The 21440-nt window shown below is 41.1% G+C and overlaps 1 protein-coding gene across 1 annotated transcript; it reads left to right on the plus strand.

Moving 5' to 3' along the window:
• Positions 1 to 1360: 1360 nt before the first annotated feature.
• On the plus strand, positions 1361 to 18332 carry CBLIF (cobalamin binding intrinsic factor). Its single transcript, XM_033207015.1, has 9 exons — positions 1361 to 1512; positions 2830 to 3006; positions 3743 to 3856; positions 4302 to 4442; positions 5963 to 6144; positions 10578 to 10755; positions 11922 to 12123; positions 16102 to 16220; positions 18071 to 18332. The coding sequence occupies exons 1-9, from the start codon at positions 1434 to 1436 to the stop codon at positions 18130 to 18132; spliced, it is 1254 nt and encodes a 417-aa protein (XP_033062906.1). The 5' UTR covers positions 1361 to 1433; the 3' UTR covers positions 18133 to 18332.
• The last annotated feature ends 3108 nt before the right edge of the window (positions 18333 to 21440 follow it).

Here is a 21440-nt window from a genome sequence, read left to right on the forward strand (position 1 = left end):
ACTCATTCAAAAAATATTTTATTTCTGCTGTGAGCTAGTTTGTGTTGTAAGGGCTAAGGATAGAGCAGTGAGCCAAAGAGACAAAGCCCCTCCCTCGTGGAGCAGACATTCTAGTAGGGAGATAAACAAATGATAAACAACCACACACATAGCACACATTGTGCGACAGAGGGCGATGAGTTATAGCAGGCGAGGGGCATGATGGGTGTCAGTGGAGGTGAGGATGCAGGATCTTATGTAGGATGTCCTGAGAAGGTCTGTCTAAAAGCTCAGCTCTGAGCAGAGACATGAAGGATGTGAGGAAGCCAGCACGAGGCTATTTAAAAGAAGAGGGGTCCTGGGCTGAGGGGACGCCACGTGCAAAGGTAGCTGATGTGTTCAAGGGACACAAGAAGTTCTGTGTGATGGGAGCAGTGTGAGCAAAGGAGAAAACGCCTGGAGCTGAGGTCAGAAAGGAAACCAGGAGCCAGATCTTCTACAGCCTTGTAGGTCATGAAAAGGGCTTTGACTTCTATGCTAAGATGGGCACCACTGCAGAATTTCCCCCTTAAAATGAGCTACTTTACATCCAGGGGAAAAAGAAAAGAAAAAAAGCTCCTTTCTTTATAATTTCAAGATACCATTTTCAGTTCCCTCTTACAAAGAAGTATAATTTGCATTATAATATAGCTACACATCTGAAATATGTATACTTAATGGATCTCACATTTTCTAATTACTTACTTTAAAAGATAATATCTGAAAGCTTTGGGTGTTTGAGACGACTTTTATCTCCAGATAAGGAAAGAGAAATCAAACAAAACCATTTCTGGGAAACTGAGGTCCATTTCTTGCCTAAAGTCACACAACTTCAAAGAGTCTAGGCTAGAATCCAGCTCCAGGTAGACACCATTAATTTCATAAAGCCAGATGTCACCTGTCAGATCCCTGCCTGAGAGCCTAAAAGGGCGTGTTGTAAAGCAGGTGCCTAGGATCATAAAACGAGCTGATGTCTATGAATGGCCTAAATCCCAGTGAAGTAGTTACTAAAAAGCAGCCTGGTGACTGACTGGATACAATAAGGGCTAGAAGAAGTCTTGTTGATACTAGCACATTATCCAAACTTCCTGATGTCTGACCCAGGACTTTGGTAAAGGACATTTTCTCAACACTGCCTTCACTGCATACCCAGCCCCAGGTTTCTCATATGACTGTGTAACCTAGAAGTTACCTTCAGACACCTTGGAGGGTCTGTAGTCAGTAAACTTAGATAAGCAGATGAAAATTTACTTACTTGTATCAGGAAAGGAGAGGTCAGCACAGGGGCAGTTAGGAGAGGCTGGGTTAGGGAACAGATTATTTAACAAAGGGAAGCACATATAAGAGAAGGTAAAGAAATATTCCACTCGCAAATCGCAGTACCTGTGGATGAGAGACGTGGACAGGAGGGTGAGATGGCCTGGTTTGCCCTCTACCTCCTGAGCCTTCTCTGGGCTACGGCTGGGACTAGTACCCAGTCCCGGAGTTCATGCTGTGAGTATGTTTTTCCAAGGAGGTCAGGGAAGCAGTTGCCCTGGGGAGGGGCTGTGACCTCTGACACTGAGCTCTGCTGATGAGAAAGTGGTTGAAAATAGCAATCACTATAGGAATTCCAAAATGGGTAAGTCCGAGTGTGATTGTGTGCTGTTCATCTTTCCTGACTTAATAGCATAAATTATTTGAGAGGCAAGTCTATACGTTTTTGATTAAGAGAGATGGGGCCAGGTGCAGTGGCTCACACCTGTAATCCCAGCACTTTGGGAGACTGAGGCAGGAGGATTGCTTGAGCCCAAGAGTTCAAGACCAGCCTGGGCAACATGGTGAGACTCAATCTCTACAAAAAAAAAAAAAATCTTAAAAAAAATTAGCTGGGCATAGTGGCATGCACTTGTGGTCCCAGCTACTCAGAAAGCTGAGGTAGGAGAATCGCTTAAGCCAAGGAGATTGAGGCTGCAGTGAGCTATGATCACACCACTGCACTCCAGCCTAGATGACACAGCAACACCTTGTCTCAAAAAATAAATAAATAAAAATAACAGAGATGAAAGTACTACTGCAGGAATAACGGTTGATGGTACAAAGACAGACATTCAGTGGTTATTGTGACCAGACACCACTACATACTAGTAAGAGATTTTGGTACTCACTAAGGATAAATTATATCCCAAATCTTTAATATTCTTCATGAAAGAGTGAGGAAAAAAATGAATGCAAGGAAATCAGTGATTTCCAGGAAAGTGATAGAAACTATGAGAAATGTCATGAGCCATATTGCTTGAAGTTACTAAATTTAAAAATCACTTTCTTAAGGATATGGATTATCTGAGAAGATGTAGAAACTAATTGTCCTCAAAAGTAAAATCTCACCATTTTCTCCATTTCTCTTTAGTCACTTAGGATACCAGTGCTAACCAAGTGTTCTCCTAAAAGGCACCAAAGATGGCCAGGCAAGGTGGCTCACGCCTGTAATCCCAGCACTTTGGGAGGCCAAGAAGGGTGGATTACTTGAGGTCAGAAGTTCGAGACCATCCTGGTCAACATGGTGAAACCCTGTCTCTACTAAAAATACAAAAATTAGTCAGGCATGATGGTGCGCACCTGTAATCCCAGCTACTCGGGAAGCTGAGGCAGGAGAAACACTTGAATCTGGGAGGTGGAGGTTGCAGTGAGCTGAGATCATACCATTGCACTCTAGCCTGGGCGACAAGAGAGAAACTGTCTAAAAAAAAAAAAAGCATCAAAGACACAGGAATAACGCTTTCGGGAAGGAATGAGGGTTAGAAGGTAAGTAAATGGCTTTCCTCTTCTCAGCGGTTCCCTCAGCCCAGGAGCCCTTGGTCAATGGCATACAAGTACTTATGGAGAACTCGGTGAATTCATCAGCCTACCCAAACCCCAGCATCTTAATTGCCATGAATCTGGCTGGAGCCTACAATTTGAAGGCCCAGAAACTCCTGACTTACCAGCTCATGTCCAGCGACACCAACGGTGAGACATCCGAGCCGCTCGCACTCTCCCTGAATCTCACACATCACACACCACCTCCAGATCCCAACTCAGTGTCCTTCCCACCCCACTGCAGCCTCTGATTGTACATAAACCACCCAAACACCTTTCCCTACATACCTGGAAGGTACCTGGAAAGAAACACATGTGAAGTCAGAGCATTCATGGAGGAGGTCAGTAAAGCAGAGAGAGCTCTGGACTAGACGTCGAAAGAGCAGCCTTCCAGTTCCAGCTCTGCCACTTCATAACTCTGGGATCCGAGACAAGTCACTGGATATTGCTCAGCCTCACCTTCCAGATGATTCTAATAGCAATAACCCTACTACTGCTAATAGCAATGATAATAATGATAAAATCTCTGTTCTGCCTTTCTCCCAGGAGCTGTGTGGAGGCTCAAGGTAGATAAAGTTTAAATTATTTTGTAACTGCAAATTTCTGTGTATAAATCTAGATGAGTATTTTGCTGCTTTTCTAATCAAACACCAGGGATTCTCAAATAGCAAATACTAGAGTCATCAAGTTACACAGAGGCCACTATATTAAATATTCCCTTATGTATTCTTCCATATTTTTTTTTTGGAAAGACAGATCCAAAAACTGCTTGTATTATTAAAAAGTCAAAATGCTCTGGATAAAAAGTAGAGCCCTCATCCCTGGCTCCTGGAGAGCTGTCCCCTGAGGATGCCTCGGTATAACTGTTGTGTTCTCTTCTCTGCAGATCTAACCATTGGGCAGCTTGGCCTCACCATCATGGCCCTCACCTCCTCCTGCCGAGACCCTGGGGATAAAGTATCCATTCTACAAAGACAAATGGAGAATTGGGCACCTTCCAGTAAGACCTCACTGGAAGGGAGAAGAGAGTCAGGCATATGTTTTTTCCCAAGAATTTTAAACCCAGAAAGGAAAAGGGTGGGGGTGAAGAGAAAGGAAAGTTAGGGAAGAGACACAATGTATCCTTCACTCTGGTCCTTCTGATAATCACACAATAGAAAGATTCATTTCCAATCCAAAATGAACTAGAAAAGGTCATGATCCCAAGGACACAAGCTTGTCGAGTCATCACCTGTCTGAAGACAGAGTCATCCCTTTTATTCTTTGCAGATGCCTGATGACATTCTTTTGATAAACACTGTAGTTGCTCTTTGCCTATGCTGTGTCTCTCTTTAGGGGCAGGTTTTCTAGCAATTTGCTTTTCAAAGGCTTAGCTTTTCCCTCTTTGCAAATGTCCTCATCGTGTTGAGTGTGAGTCTGATGAAAGTTCTCTGTCCCCTTCGGAGGCCCCAGTGCTGAAGCATCAGCCTTCTATGGGCCCAGTCTAGCGATCTTGGCACTGTGCCAGAAGAACTCTGAGGCGACCTTGCTGATAGCCGTCCGCTTTGCCAAGACCCTGCTGGCCAACTCCTCTCCCTTCAGTGTAGGTGAGTAGGTCACCAGTACCCTGAGCTGGGAACATCAGAGGCATTGTGCACTGAATGATGGAGCTGGCACAGGGAAGTGGGAAAGGAGAGCATTCCATGGAGGAGGAGCTAAGGACGTGAATGTGCCTGTGGATGCGAGATACTTACCAGAAGTTTGTTGGGCAGGTGAATTGAGGAGTACATGAAGGAAGGCGAGGGAACATTATGTAGAAACAAGGACACTAGATAATACTTGATATGTCTGGCAGCTACAGAATCTCCGCTGGAAACAATAGTCATGTCATTCAAGTCAGAAGTTCTTCCCAAATTAAATACTAATGTCTTGCTTCACTTCTCCTCTGCATCCTCTCTTGAATCACTACTGATGCTCTCACACTCTATTCTTTTCGATGTTTCTCCTCATTACATCCAAATATCCTCTCTCCATTAAACAGCTACTCTCGGAACCCTAACTCATGATGTTTCCCTTCATGGAAACTCAGGGACCACCTTGCGTCTTTCTTCTGCAAGCATATGGCTGCTTGTGAGTGGACTCTTTTCCCTCTACGACATCATGTCCTCTTTCTGTCCCCTTCTATGGATAATGATCCTTTTCTGTGGGGGCCACTGTCACAGCCCACATTCATGGTACCTCTTCTCCTCTGCCAACTCTCTAAGCAATAGTATTGTCTCAGGTTTTCACTCCCTTACAAGCACCCCATCAGCAGCCTCTCTTGTTTCAGTTCCTGTCAGACAAACAGGTGAACCATTGCTCAAGGATCCTCCCTGGGGGTCAAGAACAGACTGGTCTCCCTTTCACATCCGGGACCTCACACATTTCTGGGGCATCTCTGCCTCCAAAAGTATGGACTTATTTCCTTCTGGTTGTCAATAACACTATCACCCTTAATGAAGTTACGCAACTTCCAAATGGAGATTAAGATGAGGAGGGGAAGATCAATGAAATAAAAGATGATATCTGGCAAGTCTTTTATTTCTTCCAGTCTTGCCATCCCAGAACTTGCTCATTTGTTCCACATGTTTATTGCATGCAAACAAGAAAAAGTCCCTTTGTGGGGTGCTTTGGTGGATGCAAAATTCCCACCATCTAAGAGTTCACAGAGCACAGTAACAAAAAATAAAAATAAAAGAGAGCATCAAGATTGTAAAACAGATACATAAACAACAAATGCTAAAGGAATTTAAAACAGAGACTGCATCTGTCTTTTCTGGCACAAGAGCTGTATGATTGAACGTACTGCCTGTCTATATTAATTATAAGCATGAGCTGTTGAGTTGTATGGATCTGGGTTAAGATCTTGGCCCTGCACTTACTGACTGTGTGGCCTTGGGCAATTAATTTTTCTGAGCCTCTATTTTTTGTCTCTTAAAGGGAGATGATTACAGGTACTATTTCACAGGTTGTTCTGAGGAGCAAATAAAATCATGGAGCCAGAACACAATAAGCACACAATAAATGCTAGCTGTTCATATTGCTGTGATGGTGACTATGGTGATCTTATCCCCTCTGTCATTCACAGACACAGGAGCAATGGCAACGTTGGCTCTGACCTGCATGTACAACAAGATCCCTGTAGGTTCAGAGGAAGGTTACAGAGCCCTGTTTGGTCAGGTACTAAAGGCTATTGTGGAGAATATCAGCATGAAGATCAAAGATAATGGCATCATTGGAGACCTCTACAGTACTGGCCTCGCCATGCAGGTAAACACATGCTGGATGTTCTTGGTTGGGTTCCTGCCAATAAGCCTGGATTGCAGAATCAAGAGGCCAGGCTTCTACCAACATCTCTGTGAAAATCCAGCTAGTATGACCTGAGATATATTATTTGTGGTGCCTGGGCCTCAGTTTCTCTACCGGTAAAATGCAGGTAAGCGTTAATGCCTCCCTACCTCTTATGTAAAGTGTGAAAACAAATCTATATGAACTCATTTCTCTTCCTTGGGAAAAAAAAATGAAACAAATAAATCAAGAACTATATTAATTTATTGTTAGTAATGATCAGTTTTTTGTAATAATTATAGACTATTGCAATTTTGATGTATAAATACTAAGAATATTAAAGCACGTCCTCTAAAAATATAGAATTTTCTGATGCAGTCTTACCAGCCAAGTGTTCTTTTTCCGTGTTTTTTTATTCTTTTTATTTTTATTTTCTTTTTATTTTATTTTATTTTTTTGAGAAGGAGTCTCGCACTGTCACCCAGGCTGGAGTACAGTGGCACGATCTCGGCTCATTGCAAGCTCTGCCTCCTGGGTTCATGCCATTCTCCTGCCTCAGCCTCCTGAGTAGCTGGGACTACAGGTGCGCGCCACCACGCCTGGCTAATTTTTTGTATTTTTAGTAGAGACAGGGTTTCACCGTGTTAACCAGGATGGTCTCGATCTCCTGACCTCATGATCCACCCGCCTCGGCCTCCCAAAGTGCTGGGATTACAGGTGTGAGCCACCGCACCTGGCCCAGTGTTTTACCTTGTTCTAAAAATAGCAAGTTTATACTCAAAATGATTAAGGAAAATAACCTAACATTGACCCAGCCTCACAAAAACCCATAGTAAATGGTAAAGCAGATCTATCTGGCAGCCAAGTCCATACTCAATTCTATGCTTTAACAGCATACATTCCCAGGCTTGGATTCTGTAAGATGTTCTTGGTGTTAATAGTTCCAAATCCAACAACCCACCCTACCCTAGTTGATTAGGGCAGCAGCCTCTACAGAAGACAGATGCACCAATAGTAGTGGGCAGAAGTAACCAACTAGAATCAAAAACTAGCAGCCATCTGTGGCTGAATCCTCTAATTCCAACCAAGAACTCTGAGCTCCAATGTCTCAAAATGTCCTGTGGGAATTAGTAGGACCAGGGACTCTTCACCTCAGAAAGCCCAGGAAAGGGAGAATCGTGGCATGATGATGCCAGCCCTAAACCTAACATAGTTGTGGACTATCAGAAAGAAATTGTCTCCTAGGGAAAACAACAGAGACTAGTATTGAGATTTCATACATTAAAAATTAGAAAAGGATATAAGCAGCCTAAGAATTGGTTCATGTTAAACGTAAGAGCAAAAACAAAATTTGCACTTCAGTGGACCACGTATAGAAGTGACTAATAAAAATAAAGCTCACTTATATGTCATGGTCAAGGAGACTTTGTCATAGAACAAAACCCTGTTTTCTCCATGGCTGAATTTTACAAGAGCATTTCCAGTGCTCTGGTCTAGAAGCTTTTTGGAAAGAAAAAGGCAGTCTGGAAGAGATATAAAAGATGGTTTGGGGATTTGTGTGTGTGTGTGTGTGTGTGTGTGTGTGTGTGTGTGTGACTCAGTAAAAATAACCTTGCTTCAATTTAGCACCATACGGGAAACTGTTTACTTTTGCTAACTTGGTTTGTGAATTCTGTTTGGATTTCATCACCTGCTAAGTACACTCTGATAAGCTGGACCTGGGAATTAAAGCTTTTCTTATCAAAAGGCAGGACTGTGTATATATCCAAATACCACAAGCCATGAGGATTTCTTGTCAGAATATATAATCTCTCCCTACCCTTTTTACTGTCTCTATCTGGAGTTTACTTAGGCATCCAGAAATCTGGAATCAATAGGTGTCTAATATATAACATTTTCCTAATCTAAAATTTTTTTTTTTTTTTTGAGACAGAGTCTCGCTCTGTCGCCCGGGCTGGAGTGCAGTGGCCGGATCTCAGCTCACTGCAAGCTCCGCCTCCCGGGTTTACGCCATTCTCCTGCCTCAGCCTCCCGAGTAGCTGGGACTACAGGCGCCCGCCACCTCGCCCGGCTAGTTCTTTGTATTTTTTAGTGGAGACGGGGTTTCACCGCATTAGCCGGGATGGTCTCGATCTCCTGACCTCGTGATCCGCCCGTCTCGGCCTCCCAAAGTGCTGGGATTACAGGCTTGAGCCACCGCGCCCGGCCTAAAATATTCTGATATAGAAAATCAAAGGCCTCTGGAGCTATCACAGTTTAGGTTTGACTCCCAGACCTGCCACCATCTCAGACAAATATTGAATTTCCCCAAACTTTATTTTCCCCATAATAACAAGGTTGTAATTAGGTTAAACAAAATGTGGTATGAAAAAAAATGCATGCATAATATCATGCTTAACAATTGTTCTAGATCTGTCTCAGCAGAGCAGTGATGCTAGTAAACTTCCTTTCAGCCTTTGTTCACCTTCTTCCTAGATGTCAGTACACTTCCAGTGGCCCAGGCCACGCTCATCCCTACCCAAAGATGCTCATGAGGCATTTCTTCTGTCCAGAGTTTCTCCTCTTTCTTCCATGAATATCCTATTGTTTTCAAGCTTCCTCTGATAGGCACTTATCTTGAAAAGGGATCTGATAGGACAGGTGTGATGGCTCACGCCTGTAATTCCAGCAATTTGGGAGGCCAAGGCAGGTGGATCACTTGGGGTTAGGAGTTCAAGACCAGCCTGGCCAATATGGTGAAACCCCATCTCTACTAAAAATACAAAAATTAGCCAGGTGTGGTGGCGGTCATCTATAATCCCAGCTGCTCAGGGGGCTGAGGAAGGAGAATCACTTGAACCCAGGAGACGGAGGTTGCAGTCAGCCAAGATTGCATCAATGCACTCCAGCCTGGGCGTTGCAGCGAGACTCCATCTCAAAAAAAAAAAAAAGAAGAAGAAAGAAAAGAGAACTGATAAACTTCTCAATGGAAAGTTATTAATGACGTCTAACCACTTAATGTGTTATCCTCTCTAGAGTATTGGCATTGGTGATGTGTAATCCCAATGAATATATCTTGCTTAGTGAAATTTGGGAGGTGCATATGACAAGTGGACGAGATATTGTTGCACCCACCTGATGGTCCTTAAACCAACTGCCTTGTAAAGTGGCCTCTGTCCAGAGCCATAGTTCATGGATGCTGAGGTACACAGTGATGGTCGTCCCTATCACAACTGCCCAGTTGTGCATGCTGACCCTAGCTGAGACAGCCACTCCTGTCTCTCTTCTCCCATTTCCTATTCCAAACTTCAGGTGAACCAGTCATCAACAATCTCAGCCTATTAACATGCTCTGGTGGCCATAATCAGCACTGTAAAGGAAGGGAGGTGGAAATTACAGCTTCCACATCACACATCATGAAATGCTTTTATACATTAGCCCCTTGGAACCTCAAATGACTCCCCCAACAATAGACAGAAGTTATTATTTCTATTTTATTCATGCGATAGATAATGCAGCAAAATAGGCAAATGGCTGAATGGCTTGGTGTATTACTCAAGACTCATTTTGCAAGTAGCAGAAATCCAAATCCTTTCAGCTCAAGAAAAAAAAAAAAGAGGATTTACTATTCACATATACTGGGAAGTCTAGGGTTGAATTAGGTGGTTTCAGGAATAACCAGAATAAAGGGCTGAAATCATGATATTAGGGGCCACTCTTTTTTCATCGTCCAGCCCTGATTTTCCTCATTCTTTCCTGCTTCAGGGCTTCTTCAAAGTGGCTGAGAAAGATGGTCACTAGCAGCTTACTGGTTACTTGCATGGTTCCAGTTGAATAATCTTAGCAGAGGGAAAAAAAAAATCATTCGGTCTCCCAATGTCTGTAGGTCAGGGAATGACTCTGATTAGTATGTGTGTCCACCAATCACTGTCATCAAGGGGATGGTGCACCACCATCAGCCCAGCCCTGGTCATGAGTCTGTCCTGGGCCAGGGTTGTGGAGCCTCTGACAGTCCTGACACAAGCACAAAGTGAGGGAAAAGTCCACCAAAGAGGGTGCATGACAACATAAAACAAGGGGTCTACTCCATTTATGTGGCTAGATTGTCCTAGACTAAAGCTCCCTCTGGAGCCCAGCTCTCACCCTCACTCTACGTTCAAGAATCGTTCATAAATATGACTGGCTAATAGTGTTCCCTGGATCTGATCATTGAACAGTTCTGTGTCTGCTGTCTGACAGACACTGTGCTAAGTGGTGGGGACATAGCATTGAAGACAAATGTGTTCCAAACCTTTCATGGCACCGCCTTTGCATTCCGGGTGACTACGTGATCACAATCATTCGTGATCAAGTTTATCTATTAAGACATGTAAGAGCCAACTCTCAGCTATGCCTAATTCCTCTCTCTCTTTCTCTCTTTCTCTCTTCCTTCCCAGGCTCTCTCTGTAACACCTCAGCCACCTGAAAAGGAATGGGACTGCAAGAAGACTATGGATATGATACTCGATGAGATTAAGCAGGGGAAATTCCACAACCCCATGTCCATTGCTCAAATCCTCCCTTCCCTGAAAGGAAAGACATACCTAGATGTGCCCCAGGTCACTTGTAGCCCTGGTAAGACATCCACCCCTTCTTATGTCATAAAGCAGCAACTTATGCCAGAAATTACATGTGGATCAATGTTAAGTGGCATATAGGCTTGTAACATCCATTATTCCCATGTGGACAGAGCACATCTGACTCCCAGTCCTTGAGAGTGTGTGCTAGCACACAGACATACCTTCTTGCACTCAGAACTCTGCCCCATATCTACTTCATTCGGCATATATTTATGCAGCTCCTACTACGTGCAAAGCATTTTGTGGGATACTAGAGGTAGGGGAAGCTCCATGGTCCCAAATATCAAATAACATAGAGCTTCATTTATTCCTTTGACACATGTACCATCAAATGCTATGCATATCTTATCATATCTGCCTTTCGCAAAGTCAGAAGACAGATGTGTAAACAAAAACTACAATATTTGGGACAACCAAGTAAGTATGAAATAGAAGTTAAAGCCCCATGCAGTGCAAATGCAAACAAGAAAAATCATGACCAGTTATTGATTTTGTTTGGGCGGCTTCGGAGAAGAACAGAATTCATATTTACATCGAGCCTTAAAGATCTAAATATGAAAGCTCAATGCAAGCAACACACCAATGAGATGGAGTGGAAACCTAGCATGCCACCTTTTAATTAAAAATATCTTTATTTTATCCAATTATGCATACAATTGAAAGACACTTAAAATTCAAACATTACAGAAATATACATTTAGAAAGTAGAGGTCTTGCATAAAAACTTACCACTCCAGAGATTACTAGTGTTTGGTGTGGATTCCTTGAACTCGTTTTTTTTTTTAATAAAATGCTAACATAAAGCATCATTCCTCTTGCATTACATGAACTTCCTAAGACAAGAAGAGATTAATAAATTTCTTGTCTATCTCAATGCAGAACGTGGAGACAAAATCAAGCAAACTGATTCCAATCCTACCAAACACTACCACACTCACTCAACCCCTTAGGCTGCTTCCCAGTGATGTCCCAGCCTTAGCAAGGTGGCCATGGAGTTTTTGCCGGAACTCTATGCTAGTGGTCCAACTACTTTGTTAAATGGTGTGAAACTCACCACTTTCTTGAAATGTCTTCTGGGATGAGTTGCCAATAACAGAGATTTTAAATCTATAATACAAACCCCATAACCTTTGACAAATGTGGCCTCTTTGCCCTTCACAGATCATGAGGTACAACCAACTCTACTCAGCCAACCTGGCCCTGGCCCCACCTCCGCATCTAACATCACTGTCATATACACCATAAATAACCAGCTGAGGGGGGTTGAGCTGCTCTTCAACAAGACCATCAACGTGAGTGTGAAAAGTGGGTCAGTGTTGCTTGTTGTCCTAGAAGAAGCACAGCGCAAAAATCCTATGTTCAAGTGAGTGTTACAAGTGTCATTCATCATTCTCTCCAGGCCTCATCTGAATTCCCATTTATTCTCCATCCTCTGTTTTCTTAATTTTTTTTCCTTTTGATAACAGATTTTTATTTAATAGCCCCTTGAGCAGCTTACAATCTAATAAATAGGTAAGGCTCTCATGAAAACTTAAATCATACAAGTCAATGTATGATGAAATTTTAAAAACAAAAATTCAGAGGAGATTTGAAAGTCCGTTGCAGAGTAGAACAGGCGAAAGAGACTTTGTAGCTTTGAACCACAAAGGATAGGTACTACTTAGGAAGATGTGGGAAGAGGTAAGTCTAGGAAAAGAAATGGCCAGAACAGGCCGGGCTCAGTGGCTCACGCCTGTAATCCCAGCACTTTGGGAGGCCAAGTTGTGAGAATCACCTTAGGTCGGGAGTTCAAGACCAGCCTGACCAACATGGTGAAACCCCATCTCCACTAAAAACACAAAATTAGCCGGGAGTGGTGGCGCATGCCTGTAATCCCGGCTACTCAGGAGGCTGAGGCAGGAGAATAACTTGAACCTGGGAGGCAGAGGTTGCGGTGAGCCAAGATCATGCCATTGCACTCCAGCCTGGGCAACAAGAGCGAAACTCTGTCACAAAAGAAAAAAAGAAAGGAAAGCAAGAGAAGGGGAGGGGAGGGGAGGGGAGGGGAGGCCAAACAAAGCATTTGTGATAAGACTGAGCAAGGAATTTGGGGCCAATCAATAGGCCAGGTGGACACACCAGGTTGGGTGACAGTGTAAAAGTCTTGAAATACCAGGTTCAGGAGATTGGACTTTGTTTAGCAAGTTTTTGAGTAAGAAAATCCACTTTGTAAAATGTTGCTTAGGTTGTGAGAATAGGAGACAAGGCTGAAACGTAGGACATGACTCCAATAAGGGAGCTGTGAAGTGATGATGACTTCCTCTAGGATACATAGACCCACACCAAGGCTCTGTGAGTGATGGGACATAGAGGTCAAGAGAAAGAAGCTTCAAAAGTATTGATTAAAGGGTCAAGAAGAAAGAGTATCTTTCAAAGAAAGGGATTAAATTTTTTAGATATGTTTAATGATGGGCATTTGAAATAGGAACATTAGAAGGCTTTTCGAGGTATAGTCCAGGCACAGTGGCTCACACCTGTAATTACAGCACTTTGAGAGGCTGAGGCAGGTGGATCACTTGAGGTTAGGAGTTCAAGACCAGCCTGGCCAACATGGTGAAGCTCTGTCTCTACTAAAAATACAAAAATTAGCCAGGCATGGTGGTGTGTGCCTGTGGTCCCAGCTACCCAGGAGGCTGAGATGGAAAAATTGCTTGAGACTGGTAGGTGGAGATTGCAGTGAGCCAAGATCGTGCCACTGCACTCCAGCCTGGGAGATAGAGTGAGACTCTGTCTCAAAAAAAAAAACAAAAAAAGAAAGGAAGGAAAGAAGGAAAGAAGGAAGGAAAGAAGGAAAGAAGGAAGGAAGGAAAGAACGAAGGAAGGAAGGAAGGAAGGGAGGAGGGAGGGAGGGTAGAAAAAGGAAGGAAGGAAGAAAGGAAGGAAGGAAGGAAAGAAGGAGAAAGAAAGGCTTTTGGAGGTATAGAGGAAGTACTAGGAAAAAACGTCAGGACGGGAAAAAAATTGGACAGGCATCTCTTAGAGGTGATGACCAAAGTCAAGAATCCATGTAGTGGGTAGCAGATACATGCACCCAGCAAAACCGTAAGACATATTTAGTTATTCTCATTTTACAGATAGAACCCTTAGGCCCAAAGAAGTTAGCAATATTCCTAAGATCACATAACACGTAACTAATAGAGTTGACAGCAGAACCCAGGTTGGACTGAATCTGATGCTCATGTTCTTTCCACGCCCCTGTCAGGGTAGGGGAAAATACAGAAATAAATCACAGAGGAGAAAATTAACTTTTAGGGAATATTTATAGTTTTCAAAAAGAGGAAGCAGTAAAGAAACATGGAAAAGTCTAAGCTATAGGAGAGGAGGAAAAATGCCAAGTCATGGAAAGGAAAAAAGCAGATATTTTCAAAGAAAAGATGATCCAAATTCTTCAGGAAGATATCAAGAAGGAATACTGACAAAGGCTAAGGAATTGACAACTGCGTGATACCACGTGGGGGTCTATTCCACCTGGCTCTGTTGAGCACATTGTGTCTGCTGCTTACTGCATGATTCCACAACTCCCCTAACTTCCAGTAGACAGGTCAAGATAAAAATTGCACTACAAAACTTTTTTTTTTTTTTTTTTGAGATGGAGTTTTGCTCTTGTCACCCAGGCTGGAGTGCAACGGCGCAATCTCGGCTCACTGCAACCTTCACCTCCTGGGTTCAAGTGATTCTCCTGCCTCAGCCTCCTGAGTAGCTGAGTAGCCACCACGCTCTGCTAATTTTTGTATTTTTAGTAGAGCTGGGGTTTCAGCATGTTGGCCAGGCTGGTCTTGAACTCCTGACCTCAGGTGATCCACCCACCTCAGCCTCCCAAAGTGCTGGGATTACTGGCATGAGCCACTGTGTCTGGCCCAAAAATATTTAATTTTAAAACCCTCTGAATATACTGTACTTTACTTCTCTGAGCTTAGCTTTAATTTTGCCTAATTTTTCTTTTTCTGATTATAAATGTAATAAATACACATAGCAGAAATTTTGAGGGAAAAAGCATAAAAAAGAAAAATCATCTACAGTCCACACACAATATCACAGCTGTTAATATTTTTTATAACTTTTATAGGTGTTTTTTTCCATGCATATTACAAATAGATGTGATCCATCATATACATGGGACAGAGAGATATTTCATGTAAAATTTGTATCTCATATTTTCACTTAACATTATTGCATAAGTAGTTTCCTGTGTTACTGAAAATTATTGACAAATATTTTCATGGCTTCCAAATATTTAATCTTGGATATTCATTCCATGACTAATATAATTATTTACTCATTTGGGGGAATTTACATTTTTTAAATTTGATCATTAATAGGTGTTTTCAAAATCCATTAATTTTCATTTCATTTTATTCTAAGTGAAGTAATTTCACATTCATTAGTCATTTGCATGTTTGCTTTTTTAAAATTTATTTATTTATTTTGAGATCAGGTTATGACACTGGCTAATTTTTGTATTTTTGTTAGAGATGGGGTTTCACCATATTGCCAAGGCTAGTCTCGAACTTCTGGGCTCAAGCAATCTGCCCTCCTCAGTCTCTCAAAGTGCTGGGATTACAGGCATGAGCCACCGCACGTGGCCCATTTTCTTTTGTTTTTACTTAACTTTTATTTTAAGTTTTGGTTACATTTGCAGGTTCGCTACATAGGTAAACTGTGTCATGGGGGTTTATTGTACAGATTATTTTACCACGCAGGTATTAATTCTACTACCCGTTAGTTATTTCTCCTGATCCTCTCCCTCCTCCCAACCTACACCCTCTGATAGGCCCCAGTATGTGTTGTTCACCTCTGTGTATTCATGTGTTCTCATCATTTTGCTCCCACTTATAAGTAAGAACATGCAGTATTTGGTTTTGTGTTCCTGTGTTAGTTTGCTAAGGATAAATGGCCTCCATCCATGTTCATTGCAGCACGATTCACAATAGCAAAGAAATGGAATCAACCTAAATGCCCATCAATAGTAAGCTGGTTAAAGCATTTTCTCATTTGATATAATCTGATCACTTTATCAGGTAAAATCATGCTCAAAAGAGAATATCATTTAATGTCATTTAATGTCTGAAGCATTTATCTGAAGCATTTACAGTGTCTCTATCCTGGCGGGAGGATTGCTTGAGCCCAGGATTTCGAGGCTGCCATGAGCTAGGATCTCACCACTAGCCTGGGTAACAAAGTGACACCTTGTCTCTAAAAACTTAATTAACTAATTAATTAACTGAATATCTCCATCCCTTCATCTTACCCCTTATTCCCTGACCTAAAGTGAGATGTTAATCATAGACAATTTTATTTTTAGATTTGAAACCACTATGACATCTTGGGGCCTTGTCATCTCTTCTATCAATAATATCGCTGAAAATGTGAATCACAAGACATACTGGCAGTTCCTTAGTGGCATAACACCTTTGAATGAAGGTGAGGGAAGAAAAGGCATAGATGTTATCTTCCATAGTTTGAAGGCTACATTCCTTCATTATTTTTCATTTAATTTATTCATTCATTCATTTTATCGATTGATAATTATGAGATCATATGTGTATACACAATAATTCTATAGACAGTGATTGCTTATATGTATACAAATATCTATTTTACATATATATAATCATTAGAGAAAGAGATTAATTCTGTAGGCAGTGGTAATACCTTTTACAGAGAAGGAAAGTAAGTCTTAAGAGACATTAAAGGGTCTTGTACAAGGCATGCATCTAGAACGTAAAAGTGGATAATCAAACCCGGGTTTCCAAACTCTTTGTAACTCTATTGTACAAATGTGCTTTGCACAATAGTTTCACTCAAAATTCATGCTTCACCTTCTTTTATACAAAAATCTCCAAAGAGAGGCATGCCTGCGTGTGGATGTTGGTGCATGTTTCCCCTGAAAAAATTAGGAGAAAGGGGGAAGAATAAAACTCAGACTTCAGCCAAACCTTAACATTGGTTAAAGCTTTTGCACACATATTGAAATATTCTCCAGTTTAAAGAGCACTGGTGTATGGTTTTTGTCTAAGTATGATGTTACCTAGTTAACCTGATGTTAACTGTCACTATGCAGAGTCATATAAAGCCAAACAAAGTTACAGTAGAGCCAAGGTCATAGGTTGGTAAAGATGCTTCATTATCCAATATTACAGTGGGGGAGGTGTTTTTCTTAGAGTCTATCGTGTATTTAACAAATCTTGCCAGTCAGAATTTGTGGAATTGCAGCAAAGCACATAATAAAGATCTCGGAGTCACAGAGGACTTGGTTAGAAGCTCCTTCTCTTATTTAATAGCTGCATTACATTAGTAGTAAATCTGCGAGCCAGTTTGCACAGCTTTAAAATGGAAATTGCACTAATCATTTATTGGGTTATTGTGAGGATTGGAAATAATATACTTAGAATGATTAAGTACAGTGTTTTACATGGCATGTATTCAAAAATGTTAATCATCATTATTATTAGTTTTCCCATCACCTTCATCTCAAGAAATGTCTGGATCAAAATATCCCATATACCCCATAAATGTACACACCTATTATGTACCCACAAAAATTAAAAAATTTGTAAATACCCAAAATTTTTTTTTTAAAAAAGAAAGTAATTGCCCTAGGAACTTAAATCAGGCATATTATCATGTCTACCAATTACTTTTCTTCCCTGGGAGAAAGAATGGTAAAGTCCTCTGAGAAACAGAAAGATGCGGGCCTGAAACTGTCATTCTTTCTGTTGCCCGGCTACCTGAAAGGTAACAGATATTGCCATCGTCTATCTTTCCTGTCCTGAAAGACAAATATTCTCAACCCACTGCTCTTTCTTATGTCTTACAAAAACTTTAAAAATGAACCTGAGGTTCTCCCTTGAATGCCCTAATTTTGGCCCAAATAAGCCATTTTAGCAATAACCACCATTTATTGCACAATTACTCTGTGTCAGGTACTGTTTTAGGCACCCAGCAGTCATTATTTCTAATTCTGAAAATAACTCTTCAGAGTAAATATTATTAACAAAATCTTGTACGTGAGGAAAAAGAGGCTCGTGCATCTTAAAGGGTATACCCAAAGACTTACTCCGTGAAATGGTGACCAGAGACTGGAAACAAGAACACCCTAAATCTCAATTTCATGTTCTCTCCATAATCAAACTGCCTATTTCTCTCTAGGATGATTTTACTCCTTTAAAAAATTTACTGGGTTCACTGCATCTAGCTCACTGCATCCCTTGGGGGATGGAGATGGTTACATGCACCACAGTCACCTCATATTATTCTATGCTTATTTCCAGGGGTTGCTGACTACATACCCTTCAACTATGAGCACATCACAGCCAATTTCACGCAGTACTAAGGAAGAGGTGGGTTCAGCTTCTATCAAACATCTTCAAAGGATGGGTGAAATTTTTTCCAGTTCATTTTAAATCTATGCAAAAAAGTGAATGCCTGTGATGCTACCATATTCCTGGAAAACCACAATGTAGAATAAAAATGCAAAGTTCACTAGAGTCTCAACATCTATGACTCATGAAAATAAAATTTTCAGCTTCTCAACACAATGCCTGCCAATCATCGTTTAAACCTAAGGTGATGGGAAAAGGGAGAGTTGCTGATATTTTTGGATATCATTCTGATTTCTAGATTAATTAAATAGCACACTCCCTATTTCTACAAATGGTATATTTCTTAATGTCATATTTTCATATTATACCAAGTACTCCTTTTCAAATTGCCTAACATAAACATGCCCACGTATGTACATACATGTGTACATGAAATGGCCAAACATTTCAACATATAAAACTCCATCAACATATAAAACTCCATCAACATATAAAACTCCCAGATGGCTCAAAAACTTGGTAATTGATTTTATGTCTTAACTCTTTCCTTCCATTTCCAATATTTTTGGTTAAATTCATATTTAAAATATATACTTAGATCATTTACATACATAATGTATAAATTAACTTATATTCAATATATTATACATAATTTAATATATTACATTTTATATGATTATATATAACTGAATATATTTTATGATTATATATAATTTATCATATTATATATTTTATATGATAAATAGATATAGATCTTTGAAAAAATTTAAGCGTTCAAAGATAAACATAACTCCAATCTCTGCCGGTAGGAGTCAACACTGGTACAAACTTTCTAGAGAATAATATAAAAATTTGTATCGGCCAGGCGCGGTGGCTCAAGCCTGTAATCCCAGCACTTTGGGAGGCCGAGACGGGCAGATCACGAGGTCAGGAGATCGAGACCATCCTGGCTAACACGGTGAAACCCCGTCTCTACTAAAAATACAAAAAACTAGCCAGGCGAGGTGGCGGGCACCTGTAGTCCCAGCTACTCTGGAGGCTGAGGCAGGAGAATGGCGTAAACCTGGGAGGCGGAGCTTGCAGTGAGCTGAGATCTGGCCACTGCTCTCCAGCCCGGGCGACAGAGCAAGACTCCGTCTCAAGACATTTCTCAAAAGAAGACATTCATACAGCCAACAGACACATGAAAAAATGCTCATCATCACTCGCCATCAGAGAGACGCAAATCAAAACCACAATGAGATACCATCTCACACCAGTTAGAATGGCAATCATTAAAAAGTCAGGAAACAACAGGTGCTGGAGAGGATGTGGAGAAACAGGGACACTTTTACACTGTTGGTGGGATTGTAAACTAGTTCAACCATTATGGAAAACAGTATGGCGATTCCTCAAGGATCTAGAACTAGATGTACCATATGACCCAGCCATCCCACTACTGGGTATATACCCAAAGGATTATAAATCATGCTGCTATAAAGACAGATGCACACGCATGTTTATTGCAGCACTATTCACAATAGCAAAGACTTGGAATCAACCCAAATGTCCATCTGTGACAGACTGGATTAACAAAATGTGGCACATATACACCATGGAATATTATGCAGCCATAAAAAAGGATGAGTTTGCGTCCTTTGTAGGGACATGGATGCAGCTGGAAACCATCATTCTTAGCAAACTATCACAAGAACAGAAAACCAAACACCGCATGTTCTCACTCATAGGTGGGAACTGAACAATGACATCACTTGGACTCGGGAAGGGGAACATCACACATTGGGGCCTATCATGGGGAGGGGGAGGGGGGAGGGATTGCATTGGGAGTTATACATGATATAAATGACGAATTGATGGGTGCTGACGAGTTGATGGGTGCAGCACACCAACATGGCACAAGTATACATATGTAACAAACCTGCACGTTATGCACATGTACCCTAGAACTTAAAGTATAATAAAAAAAAAAAAGTAAAAAAAAAAAAAATTTGTATCAAAAGACCTAAAATGACTGGGCATAGTGGCTCATGTCTGTAATCCCAGCACTTTGGGAGGCCAAGGAAGGTGGATCACCTGAGGTCAGGAGTTCGAGACCATCCTGGCCACGGCAAAACCCATCTCTACTAAAAATACAAAAATTAGCTCAGTGTGGTGGCACGTGCCTGTAATTCCACTTACTTGGGAGGCTGAGGGAGGAGAACCATTTGAACCCAGGAGGCAGAGGTTAAATGAACCGAGATCACACCATTGCACTCCAGCCTGGGGAACAAGAACAAAACTCCATCTCCAAAAAAAAAAACAAAAACAGGCCTAAAATATACTCACCTTCAGCCAAAAAAAAGCCCAATTCTGAAATTTATACACATATATATGTATATATATAGTATATATATGTGTGTGTGTATATATGTATATGTGTGTGTATATATAGAGATTCTTGTATATTTATGTGTCCTCATATATATATATGAGGACACATAAATATACAAGAATCAAAAGGTCAGCTGTAACTATTATAAACCAGAGCTTAGGTGTACAGCCACAATACACTTCCTAAAACTGAATCCCAGAATCAGATAGACTGAACTGCCCAGGCACAAGCCTCCTATCTGGGCATCTCAGAGCAAGTACCTGCTCTCTGGTAACAGTCTGGCTCCTAGGAGAAGAAGGTGTGGGCCACATAGGCCCAGATCCTAATTTCAAACTTATCTATTAGGTAAATCTCTCTATCCCAGAAAAAGGCCAAGACTGTCACTGTAATAGAAGGAAATCTCAGGGGTGGTGAGTAAAGTGCTCTCTCATAACATAACATAATGTTTATAATATGGAAAAAATAGAACAATCTAGATGTCCAACGATAGGACAATAGACAAACTCTGGTGCATCCATATGATGGGATACTTAAAAGTTACTAAAATTCATGTTGAAGATAAATTCTTGCCGACATGAAAAGACGTTCATGATGAACATGAATGAAGTGAGTGAATGAAGTGAAGGAAAACAACTCCAAGTGAATGAAGGCAAGTACACGACCACATTATAATATTATCCATGCTGGAGTGTTTCAGTGGTGATCTCTGTGTGGTAGAATTATTGGTGATTGGGTTTTTTTGTTTGCCTCTCTGTTTTCTAAGTTTTAGCCATTCAACAAACAATAATTGAGCAACTGGAAAATGGAAAAAAAAAACATTATTTTATACAAAGATTATTTTTGCTTGTTTAACAATAAATTGGGCAACCAAAGAGATTTCTCTGTGTCTGTGTGTGTGTGTGTGTGTGTGTGTGTGTGTGTGTGTGTGTGTAGAGTTTGCTCTAATAA

The sequence above is a fragment of the Trachypithecus francoisi genome, unplaced genomic scaffold (assembly GCF_009764315.1).
Source record: "Trachypithecus francoisi isolate TF-2019V2 unplaced genomic scaffold, Tfra_2.0 Lachesis_group8, whole genome shotgun sequence".
Taxonomy (NCBI): domain Eukaryota; kingdom Metazoa; phylum Chordata; class Mammalia; order Primates; family Cercopithecidae; genus Trachypithecus; species Trachypithecus francoisi.

Coding starts and splice junctions, on each gene's coding strand:
- CBLIF (XM_033207015.1), top strand. CDS start 1,434: ATGGCCTGGTTTGCCCTCTACCTCCTGAGCCTTCTCTGGGCTACGGCT. Junction 3,007..3,742: donor CATGTCCAGCGACACCAACG/GTGAGACATCCG, acceptor TCTTCTCTGCAG/ATCTAACCATTGGGCAGCTT. Junction 16,221..18,070: donor CATAACACCTTTGAATGAAG/GTGAGGGAAGAA, acceptor GCTTATTTCCAG/GGGTTGCTGACTACATACCC.